Source organism: Homarus americanus, unplaced genomic scaffold (assembly GCF_018991925.1).
Source record: "Homarus americanus isolate GMGI-L3 unplaced genomic scaffold, GMGI_Hamer_2.0 scaffold54443, whole genome shotgun sequence".
NCBI classification, from domain to species: Eukaryota; Metazoa; Arthropoda; class Malacostraca; order Decapoda; family Nephropidae; genus Homarus; species Homarus americanus.
Window position 1 is genome coordinate 3,172,604 of NW_024750852.1, and position 19,570 is coordinate 3,192,173.

The following is a 19,570-nucleotide window of genomic DNA, read 5'->3' on the forward strand; positions in this document are numbered from 1 at the left end:
ACCCGGGGGAGAACTTACACAGAAGTCAGACCGTCTCCCTTGACCCCCATATACTCTAAGTGAGAGAAGTTTTAATAACATTAGCTGATAAAACTGATTTTGGACAAGCTTCATGAGGGACAAATTCTGGCATCACATGGTCACCTTTACAGTGTAAATGCATCGATGAGCATAGACATATTCATGCTCGTGATAAAGATATTTGTGCTCAAAAGGTGTAGGAGTTTTTAGTGTGTGAATCAATAATTTAATAAATAATACGGGCTCTCTTGTTGACAACGTAGCCATACAGGAAAAAGACTATTTTTTCCTAACATATGATTGTCATTGAGGGTTAGTTTTTTGGGGGGTGAGTGCAACCTTTTGTACAGTGCTTTACTGTATACTGTATTTATTTCAGATCTACATACATGTATGTATTAGTAATTGCTTGTTTAGTTCATATTATGTACAGTACATATACATACATATATTGTACATATGCAGTACATACAGTACTGTATCTGTACATGTATAAATTATGCAATACATACAGTACTGTACATGTACAGTGATCCCTCAGTTAACGAACGCCTCGGTTAACGAAATTTCAGTTAATGAATTACCTCCCATAAGATTCACTTCGGTGAAAGAAAAAATTTCGGTCAACGAATTCCTTACGAATTTTTCCCAACAAGTTTTCGCCTGCTCGCCAGCTGTAGTATTAGTCCGCCAATACAGTAATCGGTTTTAGGGCTTAAATTTGTACCATTTGAGTAAATATCAAGAAGGTTGTACTGTTCAATAATTTTCCAAGTTTTATACAGTGACCCCTCAGTTAATGAACTCAATCCGTTCCAGAAAGTCATTCGTTAACCGAAACCAATGTTTCAATGGGTTTTTGGGTAATTGGTTCCAGCTCACCGAAGATTGCCTAAATTCAACAAAAATGGTAGAAAAGTTCACGTACTTTGAGGTGTGTATGTAGAAGGCTCCTGGATGATGATGGGAATTAGAATGGGGGTGGAGGAGAAGGAAGAAGAGAAGGCATTGGGGTGGAAGAGAAGTCACCCCATGGCACCATTTCACCCATAAAATTTTAGTTCTCTTGGTGTATTTCAAGATTATTTTCTTTAAATCAGCACTGCACTGCATTATATATTGTCAATATGTAAAATATATTTCAAAATGACCAATAATTTGCTTGGAAACACAGAAAAAAGCATTTAGTTGAAGAGAGTCTCAAGCAAGATGTTACCTCCAGTGAAAACAGAGAGAGACTAACGCCTGTTTGCTGTGTTAAGAGGCTGGATGCCGCGCATTAAACTAGTCACTTTACCTTCAATTATGTTCAATAATTGTTAAAATGACTAAAAAATTGAATATTAAACTTTTAAAATTATGGAATAGTATAAACTTCTTGATATTTACTAAAATAGTAATGAATTTAAGCCCTAGAACTGATTAATGTATTGGCAGACTGATACTAAAGCTGGTTGCCCGGTCAGTGCAAGTGAAAACATGTTGAGGTCGGTTCGTAAGAAATTCGTTAACCGAATTTTTGTTCGTTAACCGAATTGAAGATCCTTATGGAAGGCAGTTCGTTAACCGAAATTTCGTTAACCGAGGCGTTCGTTAAACGAGGGGTCACTGTATTAAAGTTTTAAGTAATTTTAACAATTATTTAACATAATTGAAGTACAGGGAACTAGTTTTTAGCACGCCAAACAGCCACTCGACTCACCCAAAATGGCGTCAGTTTGTGTCTCTGCTCACTGAACGAAGCATCTTGCTTGAGATTCTCTTGAACATAAACTATTTTTACAGTACAATTATTGGTCATTCTGAAGTTTATTTTACATATTGACAATATATAATGCAGTGCAGTGTTGATTTAAAGAAAATAATCTTGAATTACACCAAGTGAACTTAAAATTTTATGGGTGAAATGGTGGCATGAAGCATGGGGTGACTTCTCTTCCACCCCAATGCCTTCTCTTCTCCCTTCTCCTCCACCCCCACTTCTAATTCCCATTATCATCATCATCATCAATCAGGAGCCTTCTACATGCACACCTCAAAGTAAGTGTACGTTACTGCATTTATTTTTAGTTTGTATGTAATTTTTGGTGAGCTGGAACCAATTACCCAAAATCCCATTGAAACAATGGTTTTGGTTAATGAACGACCTTGTGGAACGAATTGTGTTCGTTAACCGAGGGACCACTGTATACATTATGCAGTACATACAGTACTGTACATGTATACATTATGCAGTACATACGGTACTGTACATGTATACATTATGCAGTACATACAGTACTGTACATGTATACATTATGCAGTACATACAGTACTGTACATGTATACATTATGCAGTACATACTGTACATGTCCACAATTGAGGTTAGGTTAGAGTTTTTTCTGGAACTTACTTTAACCCTACAGTATTTTTACCAGGATGTATTGTTTACCCATTACAGATTTGCCCAACATGGCATTATCCAAGAGCATAACCCCCCTCCCCCTCACATTGGACAAAATCTTACTGTATATTAATTATGAATTATATTGCATCCAGTAAACAAAGTGTTAAAATCTTTTTAAAATATTGAATCTGCATTATTTGTTAACTTTTATTTTAGAGGGAACTTGGAAGCCCTACATACACTGTATTGGTAATACCAAATGGGTTAGTAATAAAAAGCTGTAAAACCAATTTCAAATTTGCCTGATAGTAATTGGGACACCAGGCCATCAGATAATCACAGCTAACCAAAGCAAATGTGGAAAATTGCCATGAAACAGTGATAAAGATAATGATGTTAATGTTATTTACAATGTGACTTGTCTACCCTGCTGGCTTGGCCATACAGATAAGGATCCAATTTTGAATGAAAGGAGTCAGGTTTCTGCTGTTAACTTAGCATGTCAAGTGTTACTGAAGATAAATTTCTAGAAAAGTTCATTTACAGTACATTTGTTTAGAGCAAACCTGGTTTCTCACGGTAACTGGGGGGGTTATATTTCAGATTCCCTTCTACAGACTCAATATTGTCAATGAGGGAAATAATATAAAAAGAAAACAGTAAAGACATAAGCTGGAAGGTATATGTATAAAAGAAAGCCACACACATTGAAGACTCCTCCCTCTTCTTGCTATATACAGTAGATGCTTATACAGGTTCAGCAGCTTCTCATTAATGATGCTCGAGTTCAGCACTGCTAACTTCAGACTCTAGTCCTTCACTTATGTGGCAAAATGTTTTTTTCTTCAATATATTTAACATTCCTGCTTATATTTCTGATAGTAATGCTGACTAAACTACATAACTTTTAATCCTGTCTACTGTCTTCCTAATTGTAAACTTGAATTGCTAATGTTAAGCATACAGCCAAGTAAAGTATTTGTAACTTGGTTTTCAAGATCAAAGTCTTCCTAGATTTCTTGAAATGTACAAACACTGAATTGAAGGTGCCATGATCCTAACTAAAGTGTGTGTGTGTGTGTGTGAACAAATGAAGACAGGGAGTGGGAGGATACCTCACACTATAAACATCACATGTGTCCTGGTAGGAGTTAGATTGCACATCCCAATTCAAACAAGACGAACACTGCCATGCACCTCAGTCACGGGGAATATGAATGGCTCAGTGTGAACCATAACCATGTTTTTAAAGCCTCTAGGAATGCTACTTAATATATCAAACGGTATTATAAATTAAATACATGAGCTGAAGCCCCCCAAAATAACACTAGCGTTTTCACGTACTTTGAGAAGTTTCAACGACTAGAGTCTATCTTACGTAATTGTTTTCAACTGGTAACACAGGTTTGTGAGCATTACGTGCAATTGAGCAGGCTGTTGTTATGCTTTCTTATTGATCAGCCATGCCAACCTCTGCCAATGATAACTCGGTATGCCTCAAAACACACATACCAAAAAACTAATAATAATTGGCTGGAAACAAGACAGTTCACACATTCAAACGAGAGATGGCTATCTCCATACTCATCCAGACCCATCCTTGATGTCAAGAATACAGACCTCAACCAAATTGGGGCAATTCACTGAAAAACCTCTAAATTCTTTCCCACTTCCCCACCAACCACCATTTCCTATTCCCCCCCTTTTTTTTGCATTATTCTCATTGAGATTCAGAATGCAATATTGAGACCACAACATGGCTGAGTGTAGGAAAAACTTTTTGGAGGTCAATTCCATAAATCTTACTAAAGCTGCTTGCACCCTAGTATGACTCGCAACTGCAGTCACCCAATTTCTTTACCATAACCAACATTTTCTCAGGAATAAATTAAGAATTTCTTTCAATTGTGAGAGGTTTTATTTAAAAAAATGTAATAGAGCATTTTTTAGTACACTCTGAGTTTTTATACAGCCTGTTTATGAGTGAAAAAATTTAATCCAATACCACATGTGGATGGCCACGAACCTAACCCTATTTTTCCCACAAGTTAATCATTTGGAAATTGTCCAGTCCATTGAATATATTAACTAATATGCTAATCATTAATATTCCCTAGGATAGCTTAAAACTTTATGCAAATGATGTTCAGCACAGTAGTTTGAACTTTTAACATTAGTGTACTGTATAGTGAAAATACATTTTCATGTGTACGTACTGGGGGAGGAGGGCAATGCACCACCATGGCAAAATTTTGTTATACCAAAGTTTCTGCTGATTTGAATCATCCAATGCAAGTATTAGTCCAGTAAAACAATGTACTACCTTACAGAGAACTTCCTCAAACATATCCTTCATTCCCTGGCTGCATAAGATCTTTGTTCAGTGCTGATGTATGGTACCAAGTAATGTTGTTCAGTCCTTCTTCCAACTTTTGGGCAAGATATAACCTATACAATACAACTTGAACAAAACTAAATTAAATTACTTGAACCTTCATAATTATTAGCAATGGTTACTAAAGTGTAGGGACTGGGTTATGTTGACAAACTAGGGACCAGCCTTTCATCCTTGCATGGAGTCTGTAATATATTTTGAGCAATGTTTAGTTTGTTCAATATCATTCATCTAGAGAGGAAGCCATCCCTCAAAAAGGACAAAATAATTGAAATGAATACTACAAATTTAGTTTATCATTAAACTGCACTTACATTTTTGTGGAAAAAAAGAATTTTGTGTATATCTGGTCCCATGTGAAATTCTGACTTCTTACACAAGACTAAATGCTTATATACAGGGTACCATACAATAAATTATTAACTCCAAGTACATTATAACATATACTGCACGGAAAAAATTCCAAGTTTTGTCTTTAATATTGTGAGATCTGGTGGCTTAACAACCACAATTTTCTGAGTCAGAGTGAGATCAACAGAGGTCAAACTGTGTCAAAGAACTGCATCACTTAAGAATTATTTGATTCACACAAACGATTTCCTTTAAACCATGTAGTAATGGTTCACAGAACACCACATTCAATGTAGTTTCTCCCAAAATTATAAAACACATATTCTTTCCACAATTAGGCAACTACAGTATTATATTGCATCTTACCAAATAAACAAAACAATAACTTAGGGGGGAAAAACAAGAGTAGAAACACACGACAAACATAAATTGCACCCGTACTGCTTTGTTCTACATCTCATGCAAACTGGCTTAAACAAAATCATCTCTCTTCTGAACCAGTGCAACATCAAACTAAATTCTTTACCATTCAAGGAATTACATTATCCTAAATATCATTTGCACCCTCAAGAGTCTCTCAATACTGTAATTACAGTTATCATATCAGAACTCTAGATATGACTATATACTGTACTAACAAAAATAAAACGATCATTTACAGTTGATACAAATTTCAGAAGTTTCCTACTATGTCTACTTTCAGATACAATACTTTACAGAATGTATTTAGTTATTAGTGTAATTTCTATTGCAGTAGAACGAAAATATCTATCATTTTCAATGTTCAACTGACCCGCAATCTGCATATGATGTATACTGTATAACCTTACTTAGAAATACTGTTTTCTCACCGGCCATGACCATAGTCAGGCCTAAAATGTCCACCAGGATTTATATGAGGGTAGCGCTCCCTCTCCATCAACATCTGTCTTTGCAGTTGCTCATGGGCGTGGGCTACTGAAATCTGAAACAAGAAAAATGATGATACTGAACTTCATTCAAATTAGCCCGATGATAGGACAACAGTGGTAGAGAAGAATGGAAAATAGTATTATTATTAATATATAGGTAATTACAAACATTTTAGAAATAATTAAAATAAAACAAATGTTTAATTGATCTATTGCAGATTTTCATAATTAGCAATATTTTCTAGATTCAGATGAACAGCTATACAGTTAGTACAAATCAGGCATTCCGTGCAACAACCCCGAAATGACTAAAAACAAAAACTGAGTTGCTGTACTGTAACGAGCGATAAAGTTTTGAAACCTGGTTTTCGCCCTAACATCATCAATAATAGTTAGAAAATGATGGTTTTGATCTCATTTTGAAGGTATAGAGTAGGAGATTAGGGGAAATGTCATAGAAAGTGTCTACAGTTGTTCTAAAAATAAACAAACTATTACTCCCCTGAGTACCATGCCATCAGATTTAAGAAGGATAAGCAATTATTTCATTAAAAACAAGATTGTAAAGTATGGAAATAATGATGAGAAATTGGGTGTGGCAAATTTGAGGTTGCTGCTCAGAAAGCCAACTTGCAACAATGCCATTAGTTGTCAGTCCCATCCTCTGAGGAAGGGGAGACTATTCTGACACCATAGAAAACAGATTGTTGGGACCATGGCGAGTTTGGGTATTGTAGCTTTGGATGCAATTTATACATGCCATTCTGATTAAAAATTAAATCATAATTTATTTTCAAAGATTCAGAAAAGTTTCACAAGGCATAAGGAGAAAAGGTTATCACCAGTTTAATGAAATAAGACACAAAAGGTGCAGAGAAATAAAAAAATTCATATTTGTAAGTGACACTACATATTGATACAAAAGTGTAAATTGGGCAACTTACATGAGCTAGTTCCTCATATGGTCGCCCTAATAAGGCAGCAGCATGGTGGCTTTGGGGTGGGTATCCAGGTGGGGGATCACCTGGCCTCAGCATTGGTGGCCGAGGAGGATAACCAGCTGCAGCTGCCGCTGCCGCTGCTGCTGTTAACATATAGTCATTGTAAAATATTCTTGATAAAATTAAATTTACAGCATTAAAAATAGAGACAAATTCAGAATCCCAAATGAAAGGATACTTATATACACATAATTTCACACACAAAATATAAAAACACCTAGATACTGAAAAATAAATAAATACACCATCATTCCACTCAGGTCAAAGAGCACATTCCTACAGTATGTTAAAACTAATGGCAAGCTGTTTACTATCTCATAGAAATGAATTTATTACACAAGTTAAAAAAGTTCCCTAACTGCAAATTTTGTGTACTCTCAGATTCAACCATGCAAGGATAACAAATACATGCAATAATCAAGTCAGTTTAATGTGTGAGGATTTAGACATGCTGTCCAATGGCTCATGCACAACTCTTCACAGGTCCTCCATCTCTAAACTATTTTTAACCCTCAACAATGCATCTACTAATTTCTTAACCATTTCATGACCATAAACCACAACTATAGCATTAACATAGTACTGTACTGTAGAGGTGATATTCATGTACAGTAAAGTATTATAATTTAATTTTGTTATAAAGAAGAGATTAAATTAGACTAAAATATTTACATTTCTATCTAACTATTGACCATGAAGCAACAAGGATACCAAACTCTATAATGTACTGGTATCTATAATTAACTACAATAATCCTCTCAATCTTAATTCATATTGTCACATAAAAAGTAAAATGAGTCTTATACAGTACTGTACTGTACCTATAAGCTTTACATCACTCACTAAGCTAGTCATCTGTCAGTGAAATTTCCATCTCAAATTATGCTTCCACTTTAATACACAAATCTCCTACATCCATACAGTCACAGACAAACATTCACTCCTGTGCTGAAACTGAGTCATGGGAATGAGTCTCTTTGCTTATTGTTGTCTGGTGGGGTTGTGCTGCTTTATCTTGTTTGGGGTCGATTTTGCTTCATTTTGGGAAAGAGAGAACTTTTGACCCTGACAGGCACCCCATTCCTAAACCTTAATACTGTAATCCAGTAATAGACTTATAACCTCATTCATATGATATATCTCTTCCCTGCATACCTTTCAATGCACTGCACTGCCAATTAATTTTTTTCTCCAAAAGACACTCCACATATTCATACCATTTTAAATTACTTTTATTCACAGATTTTCCATGGACTTTTTCACCCCACATTTATTTCATACACGTTCATTTTTTATCATATCAACTCTCTTATCTCTTATAATAATAGGGCACTGGATATATATACAGTATATGAATTTCTCCTGTACTGTGGTCATTCATCACCTATCTGTACAGTACTTATAAGATCATCGTCACCCATAAATGATATCTCAACATAGTAATTTAGTTACTGTACTAATGTTGAACTGACAGCAATACTATACAGGAATACAGCAACTCGCTATTTGCAACTCCGCTTATTCGCAAATGAAAAATTATGATACCCTACAGTAATATTTAAAACTGGGCAGGCTAGACCCAGCTCTCATATTCCGATGTAAGGCCCACTTCATACGCGCCCTTTTTTCCGTGCTTACGGACAGACCAGCGCGGTTTAGAAACTACTGAAGTTCAATGGGACTGTTCACATGGAGCACATGTGTGAAAATTCACGCAAGGGAGACACTCACCCCACGCCTGTACCTGTACTTCCAAATCACAGCGTGAAAATAAAGTATACACCGAGCTTCTTGAATTCTTCATATGGCAATGGTAAATGCTTATTTAAATATTTACATTCATTTACAAACATTGTGTGTGCATGCACACACACACATAGTGTTCTTTTGTGTTGTTTTTGTTATTGTAGTTATTTTATTGCATTATATGTAGTGTACCTGTGTATCAAAATTTTTTTATTATAAAATATGAAGAGCACAGGTGTGTGTGTGTGTGTTAGATATGAGGATGGCACTCGGATTGACTGATCCCCCGTTTAGTCTTAATTCGCTTAACTTTAATTTGCTTCAGCAATAAAAAATATTGACACCCTTTCTCACCTAATTTTAAGTAAAAATTCGGTTTAGCCACAGCTTGACACACTGGGATGGGGAAAACTGAGGATGAGGTGGCCTGTGAGATGGCATGTTGCCAGTGTTACATGTAATGAAAATATGAACTTTGTGGAAAAAACATAACAATACTCTGATGTGGTTTAAAAATAAAGAAAAATAATATAAAACTATAAAATAAGAAAAAATGAAGAGCGTGTGTGTGTGTGTGGGAAGTGAGCATATGTGTGGAGGCAGTGGGTTGTAACTACGTCACCAGCCCAGCCAGCACCGCACTCCCTCTCTAATGTGACGTCATGGTATACACACAGCGCAGCAGACACACACACATGTTTCCGAGTCAGCTGGGTGATTGCCTGACTGAATTATGTTGCGTCGCCCAGAGGATGGTTTGAGTATGTGGAAGGAGCTATTTTTTTATACATAAATAATGTGCTATTGTATTTTCTGATATGCAATGTATCAATTTTATTGTTTATCAAAGCATTTTTTTCATATTTAACTTATGGAATTTGAAATTTGTTCGAATTTGGCTCACCTCGTGCTCACTAAATCGTTTTACTCTGACCCACATCATTTATATCGAAGTTTAGTGTTAATAAATCAATCGTTTAACTCCATAACAGTTTATAATGAACTTGTTTATTATTACAGTATTATTATTATTAGGGAGTACAGTACTGCACTTAGTGTTTACCGCCCTGCCGTTTGAACCTGATGTTTCCCCTCCGGGCTTCGGTGTTATTCCGATATTAACGATAATTTTGCTTAACGTTTGGTTTTCAGGAGCACAACCCCATTGTTAAAGGAGGAATACCTGTCCATAAGTGATCTCTGAGGTAACCCTGATATAATTATGAGCAATTTAATGAAATATGAGAATACAACACCAAAAGTATGAATATCTATAACCTGTAAATTCTTGGGCATGCCAACCAAAAAGTAAAAACTTGCATACATGAGATAAAAAGTCAAAGAAACATTAAGGAAAGTTCTGTCCATAATGCAAATCTAAGCTATTAATGAAATATTGTACCAAGAAAAAATCATGCCATAAAATACATGAACTTGAATGTGCAGTCAAGGGTCAGAATTTCAGTCTGGGAAAAGCAGTGTAACCTGATCTAGTGTGAATATATAATAATACAAAAAGAAGCTGAGGATGAAAGATCGTGTAAGAATTGTGTGAATAAAACCCTGAACGAATAATCAAAAGCAAAATGAAGAAAAGTTACCACCAACAACCATTAAATTCATCAATCATACAAGAGAAAGTTAAAAATTTTATATAAAAAGCAATATATTAATTCCTTTGCATACCATCATGGAGGTAACATCATCTACAAACAATTAAGGCACATTCTTTGATCACACATCAAAGAATTTGTGCTTCAAACTTAAAGAAAGGTGACTGAAACATTGTAAATATACTGCCTAGAGTCAGAGACCCCCCTTAAAAAATATTAAGCCAACTGCATAATGTCAGCACATGTTTTAACCCAAAGCAAAGTCGTTTTAGGGTACTGTTCACAATGGAAGATAAAATAAATATAAATGAAGAAAACAAACAGAATACGTATAGCAGATGTAAGAATAATCACAGGACAGCAATAAAGAGTGAGTAAATTAGCCTGATAACAGAGAAACTAAGAAAGATTGCAAAAAGTGGCAAAGACCGTGTAAATATTACGAGGCATTTAATTAATATTTAAAGCACATAAATGCAAGCAATGACGAAGTACTGACTTTCTAACTCGAATTACTGTAGATATGAAGAGTTGCTTCTGAAATCCCATTACAATACTAATTACTGTACAAAACCTGGACCAGGCAACCTGTGTACAGAAATACCCAGAAAAGTCTACTAAATCAAGACTGGCCATTCTTGCTTGCTACAATGGGTGTGGTTTTCCCAGGCTTCCAATTTCTAGGGTCTATGTAGGTTCCCAAGCCCATGGCAAGCCAGCCAACCTCTAAGTGCAAGACAATCTAGAACAGTTCCTGCATTTCACAACTCTCACAGTACTGGCCCCATAGGTTGTTTGGTTATTACCCAAGTCATCTGCTACAGGCAAAAAGATCATATAAATAAGCTATAACCCATTGTTAATTTTAAACCTAAATGATCAAACAAACTTTGTCCTATATCTCTCTTTCTTCATGCTTCTCATTCACCCTTTTATCTATCTATCTCATCTTTCCCCCATTTCCACGAAAAATCTTTCCATTCCAGCCATTCAAATGAATTTCCGAGATTGCATCATGCGCCGACATGTGCTGAGCGCATGGGTGGGTAGGCTCAGAATGCTCATGAGCTACGATTGGCTACTACTGTCATGTGACTGCATGGGATGCCAACGATTGGCTGATGTATCTCGCAGCCTATCTTCTCAAACTCTAGCATCACTGCTGCTTTTGCATACTATCTATGTGGTGTACTGTACATTAATGCATCAAGATACAATCAGCCAAGAATACCATTAAAGCTGTGTTGAGACAAAAAGTGATCACAGTGACGTATACTGTACTGTACGTTCAATAAGTGTGAAAGTACCGTACTGTATGTACTTCAGTCGTCGACAAAATAATCTGGACACGTCTGGTAGCAATACTGTACTCGTTGAGACATTCAGACCATGTCACAATGTTTCAGTCTCTTATCCCATGTTGCTCAGCAAGGTGGGTGTGTTAATAGAGAAGAAATGATACAATTAAAAAGGATCAAGGACAAATAAAATGTGATGCCTGATAAGAAGTTCTGAAGTCCTAAGTTACAGAGGAGCAAGTGGCAAAACCCCAGGACACGAGAGAGAGAGAGAGACCAGCCTACCATTGATATTCTTTTACCTCAAGTTCAAAACAATCCTGTCAGCATGAATGTGTCGATTTAAGATATTACAAGTGGAGGAAACCATAGCTTCCATAAGCTAAGTAAAAACCAACAATAATTCACAACACTGAAGAGCAACAGTCATGCATTGTTTCTAATAAATTTCAGTGAATATTCTTGCCACATGAAATAACAAGATTTACATATTTTCTAGGAAATAATCAAGGCTCTACAGTTCAGAAACATGCATACAAAAAGTTCAGGCAATCATTATAAAAAGAAATGAGTGATTAGGACTGATCTGATAGATACAGTACATGGCATGGCAAGTGCAGTATTTACATAAAATTATAAAAAAAATCATAAGTTTTGAAAGTGTAAGAAAAAGCTTTTATCCATGGAAGAATCAAAAGTGGAGGACAAAATATTTTTTTTTGCATACTACAGTGTATACTACAATGCATGACATCATTCAAGAAATACACAAAACATGGTGTGCAAACTAGGAATCTCTGTAGTGATATAGATGACAGTTAAAGCACACAGTACAGCAATTACCAAGTGTCAAAGCAAATACATTTTATTCTTGGTGTTTATGTAACTGTCATGTGAGTTCCTGAATGTAATTCTCTATAATTGTAGTGTAATCTAGTAACAGTGGTTTAAAACTAACTTGATAGTATAACATCAGAAGTAGAGTGTATCAAGGCTAAAACCAGTCATGGTTATAACTAGAGTAATATTTTCCTATCAGAGGAAACATCCCTTTCATCCTAATACTGTACCCGTACCTCTACCAATCATCAATAGTTAAATGTTTAAGAATTTAATGGTATAAAAGATGTGAAATACTTCTGACAGTATTAATGCAGGTTGCCATCAAAGGTTGTCATTAAAATATAATTTATTCAACTTTCAGTGTATTCCCCTATTATATACTATCTACACACTGACCTTAAAGCTCCACTTAATATTACCATACATTTATAAAATGTTTTTGATCATTCTAAAATCTAAAAATTTGGAAAAGCAATCAACTGTGAATTTTTCTGAGTATGGTAAGTGTAATCCAAATTTCCTAATGAGAATTTTCATGGAAAATACTTTCAGGTATCAGAGAGAGAGAGATGAGTTACTGACTGAGGGGACACATTCTGTTAACAAAGATTAGTGATATTTGTCATAGTCTTTGCACATGAAGTTCTAACAAAAAACTGGGAGACTTGGTTGAATTATTTATACTATATGACTTCAAAATTAAATTACAAGAAATCAAACTGATAAATATGTGAAATATCTTTCTACTTGGCCAAAAATTTGTCAGGAAAATATTTACTAACCAAAAATCCCCTTCAAAATATTTTTTTCTAAGTACTGTAGAAGCATTTCAAAGATTAGTGAGAATTTTATATAAAAAATTAAATGAATAAATAAAAAGGTCAGTACTGAACACGCGTTAAAAGAATTTGGTTATGAAAGTCTATACAAAGTATAAAGTGTATGTAAATTGCCTTCACTTTGTAATATAATTTTTCCTGGTCATGACTATAATGATGCTGCCTTAATGTGTAATTTTCATGACGAGGAGGACTTTGTACAGTACAGTATAGTAGACAACACAGCAACAAGTGAGGGACAGATTAGAAGTACAGTGAAACCTCTATTTAAGGACTTTATGGAGAGCAAAGTCTGTTATATCGAGGGTCCGTTAGATGCGAAATCTCCATCTAATGAACTATATAGAGATGAAAATTCCATTATATCAAGGATCCGTTAGATGTGAAACACACATTTCACGGATTATATGGAGAGTACAGAAGAAAACATCTCAATAGAAAATATTAATTAAGTTGGAACGAATGTGACTAGACTACGACCATCTAAGACTTGTGAATGTAAATGTGTGTGTGTGTGTGTGTATATTTGTCTGGATGTGTGTGTCTGCATACCTCCAGGATGAAGGTGGAGGTGGGTGTGGGCATGGGAGTGAGTATGGGCATGAACTTCGTTGATCATCTGCATCCGGTGCATGTGGTCAGCCAGGGCTAGCCTCTCCGCAGTGGACACAGTCAGTGGGTTGTCCGAATGAGTAGCACCCGCGCTCAGGCCCAGGGTCGTGGCTGGTAGCCCTGCACACAACATACAATGATCACCACCTACAGTTCAAGAACACGCTACCAACTATGACTGCATCAGCTCAGACACGTTAAGATTGGAGTATGGTGTGTGTGTGTGTGTGTGTGTGTGTGTGTGTGTGTGTGTGTGTGTGATATGTGATATGTTAGTAAGACAGTATTAGTGCTAAAATATCAGATTATGTAAATGGAAACATACACTGTAGTGTTAAAAGGGAAGGTAAAACATATGATGCCATGATAAATGGAAGGAATATAGTATTAAAAGATAAGACAATAGGTATAAGGAAGGTTGTGGAAAAAGAATATTATAGGATTGTTCAGGTAAATGGGAATGAAAATGAAGATGAAATACAAGATACACATGAGTACAATACAGTATGGTTAAAACAATCCACAAGATCAAGAAAAGCATACCGTATTCTGTAAATACAGGTATATACAGGATATAAACTTAATACTGTACTGTACACTATAGAAGCGACATACAGTAGCTGAGGTACATTTAAAAAAATCAATAAAAGGGAGCTTTAATACAAGCTACAAGCTGCTGAAATCTCATCAGCTGTTGCAAAATGTGCAATGGTCATTTTTAGCTATGTTAGGTACAGTAGTTCTATGAACACCTTTCCTGACTTGCTGACAGAGAAGTTCTCCCAAATCCATCACATCTAAAACATGGACTCCATAGAACATTCCCAGCTTGTATGCATGTCTTACTCAACACTGATGAAGCAATGAATTGTTTTCCAATGACCATGTCTCACTATCTACCTACATACTGTACAGGTATACCAATTTGGTATTTTCTCCAAAACTACTGTACTGTATCTTTTAACACCAATCCCACTTAATTCAGGTAAAGTCCTTTTATGTACATTACCTTGAAGTTTAAAGATTCCCTGGTGAAAATTAGTGCTTTAATAAGGTAATGATGAAAAAAAAAAATAATAATAATTTCTTAGTGGATTAGAAGTCAGTGTTTGGAAAGATGTTGGAAAAGAAACTACAGTATGGAATGGAAGTTAATAAATACTACAGTACTTCAAATTTCAGAAGCTTCCTTGTTGAAGTCAAAGCTTTATCATGAAGATAAAAGCTTATGCAGTATCTAAGTATATTTTCTTGATGGGGTTCACCTGGCTTTGAGGGTGGTGGAGCTGAGTCAACCAAGGGAAGAAGTTCAGATCATATTGTCAAAGCAAACTAACTATGTAAATATCAAATGAATCAATTCCAGTACCAGTAATACAGATAAATACTTCAAAATATAATTAATGCTACATATACAGTACAAATAAATAATACAGCAGACCCTACTGTACTGTACTGTATTGTACTATGCTTTCAATATGATGCACCAACCTAAATTACCCAAACTTTGTTAATACAAATATATATAATATTCCCTTAAAGCTTGCGGGGGTTAACTAAAATGGACCCCACGAGAAAGCAAAATTCACGAGTTTTTCATGATGGTCCCAGGAGTGTGCAAAATACATATAAATAGCTATGGTATAGGCACATGTATAACAAAATTACGTATGCATAAGACAATAAAGTGATAGTTAGCTGTGGTAGTGAGAAGCATGACAGCATATAGCCAGCGACTTGGACTTGCTGTAGGTAAGGTGAATGATAGTTATGATGACGCTGATGAAGATGATGACTATGAGGCTGATGATAAAGACGAAGATGATGCTTGGTGATGATGTTTACTGCCTCTCACCCTCGTCTGCCTCAACAGGGGAGGCAGGGATGGCTGGGGAGAGTGGTGGGGAGGAGAGACCACAGTCTGCTGTCCTGGGAGGATAGCAGACTATGAACAACGCTAGGCATGGAGAAGTATGTGCACCTCCCACGGTCGCAGTCTGACGCTTGACTTGTGCACCGCCCCACAGTCTCATATTATTTTATTTATTTTCCATGGCAATCCAAAAGTTCCAAGGAACACAAGCTTCAAGGGAATATTGTATACAGTACATTATAAAGAGAGAGACAAAAAATATGAACAAATGTTAAAACTGGTATTAACCCTTAGGCCCCGGGTGATGTTCCAGAAAGTCGGCCTATTTTCCCGCCATTTTTATTTTTTATTATTAAAATTATTATTATTTTTAATTATTTTTGGAAGTTTATCTTTTTTCCTCGATTTATCCCTTGCGAGGGGGTTACTGCCAGCAGCACCCTAACCCGGGGCTTAAGGGTTAACCCTTCACTCCGGAGATGCCACTTTTAATGCCAAACAATTCTATTCAGCAGTGAGAGGACCCCGTACATAAGTGGTTAAACAATAAGATTCACTTCAAGCAAAGCTTTTTTTTATGTAAAAAAAAAGAAACTATAAACATGAAAAAATAAAAATAAAGACACAAATGATGTTATGCATCATGCCAAAGCCTCCAGTGACATCCACAGCTCATTCTCCCTTTTCAAAATGCCTAATACATCCATTTTCACATCTAAAGTAACACTTCCTTTGTCTCTTCTGTACATGACAACAACTTATTGTACAGTATACTGCATCTGCCAACCTATAAGACACACCCCTCCCCCCCACCAAAAAAAAAAATTCAATAAATAAATACTCCCAAAATAGCCTGCATCTTATGCACATATATTACAGAATATTGTAGGGAAGGGATGGCCTTTTTCAACATTTAGACATGCTTAGGTTTACATGCAGCCCCCTAATAAACCCCCGAATCTATTAATTCAAATTTTGTGCTACTATAACATATATAAAATAGTGTACAGTACTGAAAAACAAGCAAAAATAAACAAATTTAGGAATATTTTCGTAGACGTAAGCATACCTACACGGTAGGCCAAAAGGCTGAAGCAAACTCACAACTCCCTGTATCTCCTTTCCCAGCATTCATAAACCATACTCTCAACCTTTCTTGTGTTACCGGTATTTAAAAATTTTTCTTCTTCAAGCAACTTTTGAATATTATCGAAAAAAGAAAAAAGCAAAAAGGCAGTTAAAACTATAAATGACAGTTCTCAACCCAGATAAAACATTGAGAGCTAGCACAGCTGATCAGGTAGACTGGATTAGCATTCTACTTAATTTCTTAAGTTTTTACACTTAAATTTACGTTATCCCATGGCTCAAAAGCCACTAAGACGCTGTTACAATATGAAGTACAGTGCACAGGTATCCCTCGCTTAATGAATGGCTTAGGTCCCTGGAAAACCATATGTTAAGTGAAATTTTTTAAATAAAAAAAACATATTAATGGTAAAAATAGGGTTGGGTTCCCAACGACAAGAAAACACCCAATATTATACCCCAAACACGAATTACTTTCATGATAAACAAAAACAACCAGCCTAACTAATAAAAAATAGTACCCATCTACTGTAATTTATTACCCACACTTTAAAAACATTAATAAAGTAATATCTAGATGAAAATATGAAACTAAAACCATAAGGAAAAGCCAAATGAAAGTTTAACACAACCGCCATTTATAAGACATAGCCACATGGCTTCAAGGCTCTCCATAGCAACTCAAACCCAGCTTCTGCTCCCCCTCCAGCTCCCTCACTCAGCTTGTTAACTCTCCCACTCAAAGATATGTTTATTCCCTTTATGTGTGTGACCTAATGATAGTTATTTATTTATTTATTTTTTACACATTATATATGAGGGATTATGTGAACACATAATGGAGTGAAAATAAAGTGGAGAAAGTTTTTTTTTGGGGGGGGGGCCCGATCTTGCACCATCGTGAAGATTGCGTCACACACACGTCTCTTGCTATTGCAGTAATACAGAGGCCACTATATTTCATCCCAATTATTCCTCCTGAACCACGAACCCCCAGATTCAGACTTGGGAATCTAAAGCATTAATGGACAGATCCGACAGAATAATGCATTAGTGTTTACTACTTCAGGTTCACGAGTCTGAATCTTGGGGTTCGTGGAGGAGCAGGAGAAGCGACAAGACTTTCGTTGATGACTGTACAAGACCAGCAATATCTCCGATTTTTCAACACACAATATGCTGTAGATATTGTGTAATGAACTGCTCTTTATATTTTGTATAATATTGTACTGCTTATTTCATCAACAAGGCAAGCAAAATTGGTAATGATGATGTTGGAGGAGGGCCAAAACAAAAGCATAAAGATACAATTATTGCTGTTACATTAAAGTAGCAATCACTTATTTCATTCACTACACCCTCAGCCTTTTAAGTGCTGTATAAACAAGTTAACCCAAATACATTGTGTTAATGTGTTTGCTTTATATGTTTAGTGGAATTTGGATACAACAAGGCATCGTAAATGTTTGTACAAGGGACATAAATGTACAGAATACTTAATCTGGCTGCAAATTATTTTATTTCATGCTCAAGAGGAATACAGTCTAGTACTCTCAGGACACAACCGAAAATTCACAAAACCCGGATCCCCTTCCACTAAATGGTCAAACCAAACTGTAGTACTGTACTGTATTTATAATCAAAACATACCATTACATGCAACAAAATCATAACACTCTGAGGAGCAAATGTACTGTACTTTAAACACATCTTGATTTCTTTATGTACCAGTATTCATAAACACAAATTTCCATTTAATATGAACTACAGTACTCTCAAGATCCTATAAGCAACAAATGATCAGTGTGGTTATGGAAGAATGAATGCTTCATGCTTGAATAGTTAAACAATTATGCTTTCTTTTCAGTGTACTGTAATGTACAGGAATCCCTTGCTATACAAACATTCCAGATACGAATACAAATTTCCTAAATTAACGACTCTTTTCTCATGTTATGAAACCTTACTCCGTTTATGCAAATTTGGGTCCCAGCAAAAATTCAAATCGTGTGTCCCGGGAGTCAGCTGGGACGGCATCTTGGGAGAAATGCGCAGGAGAAGTATCCTCGCTCACTGATCATAACAAACCCCTCTTTCATGTTTACATAAATAACAATTCAATTCAATTCAATAAAATCTCTCTCTCTCTCTCTCTCTCTCTCTCTCTCTCTCTCTCTCTCTCTCTCTCTCTCTCTCTCTCTCTCTCTCTCTCTCTCTCTCTCTCTCTCTCTCTCTCTCTCTCTCTCTCTCTCTCTCTCTCTCTCTCTCTCTCTCTCTCTCTCTCTCTCTCTCTCTCTCTCTCTCTCTCTCTCTCTCTCTCTCTCTCTCTCTCTCTCTCTCTCTCTCTCTCTCTCTCTCTCTCTCTCTCTCTCTCTCTCTCTCTCTCTCTCTCTCTCTCTCTCTCTCTCTCTCTCTCTCTCTCTCTCTCTCTCTCTCTCTCTCTCTCTCTCTCCTCTCTCTCTCTCTCTCTCTCTCTCTCTCTCTCTCTCTCTCTCTCTCTCTCTCTCTCTCTCTCTCTCTCTCTCTCTCTCTCTCTCTCTCTCTCTCTCTCTCTCTCTCTCTCTCTCTCTCTCTCTCTCTCTCTCTCTCTC

General features: G+C 36.1%; 1 protein-coding gene across 8 annotated transcripts in view; it reads right to left on the minus strand.

Annotated features, from left to right (window-relative positions):
• Positions 1 to 5,814: 5,814 nt before the first annotated feature.
• Positions 5,815 to 19,570, minus strand: part of LOC121854388 (arginine-glutamic acid dipeptide repeats protein-like) — a 43,567-nt gene continuing 29,811 nt past the window's right edge. For 5 of the 8 annotated variants that reach the window (XM_042349042.1, XM_042349044.1, XM_042349045.1 and 2 more), the window contains 3 exons: positions 13,958 to 14,137; positions 7,010 to 7,149; positions 5,815 to 6,118 (listed from right to left, as the gene is read on the minus strand). In XM_042349042.1, coding sequence (XP_042204976.1) covers positions 6,002 to 6,118; positions 7,010 to 7,149; positions 13,958 to 14,137 — 437 coding nt within the window. In that variant the 3' untranslated portion in view covers positions 5,815 to 6,001. The remainder of the gene's footprint in view (positions 6,119 to 7,009; positions 7,150 to 13,957; positions 14,138 to 19,570) is intronic. The other 3 variants (XM_042349047.1, XM_042349049.1, XM_042349048.1) reach the window with 3 other exon arrangements.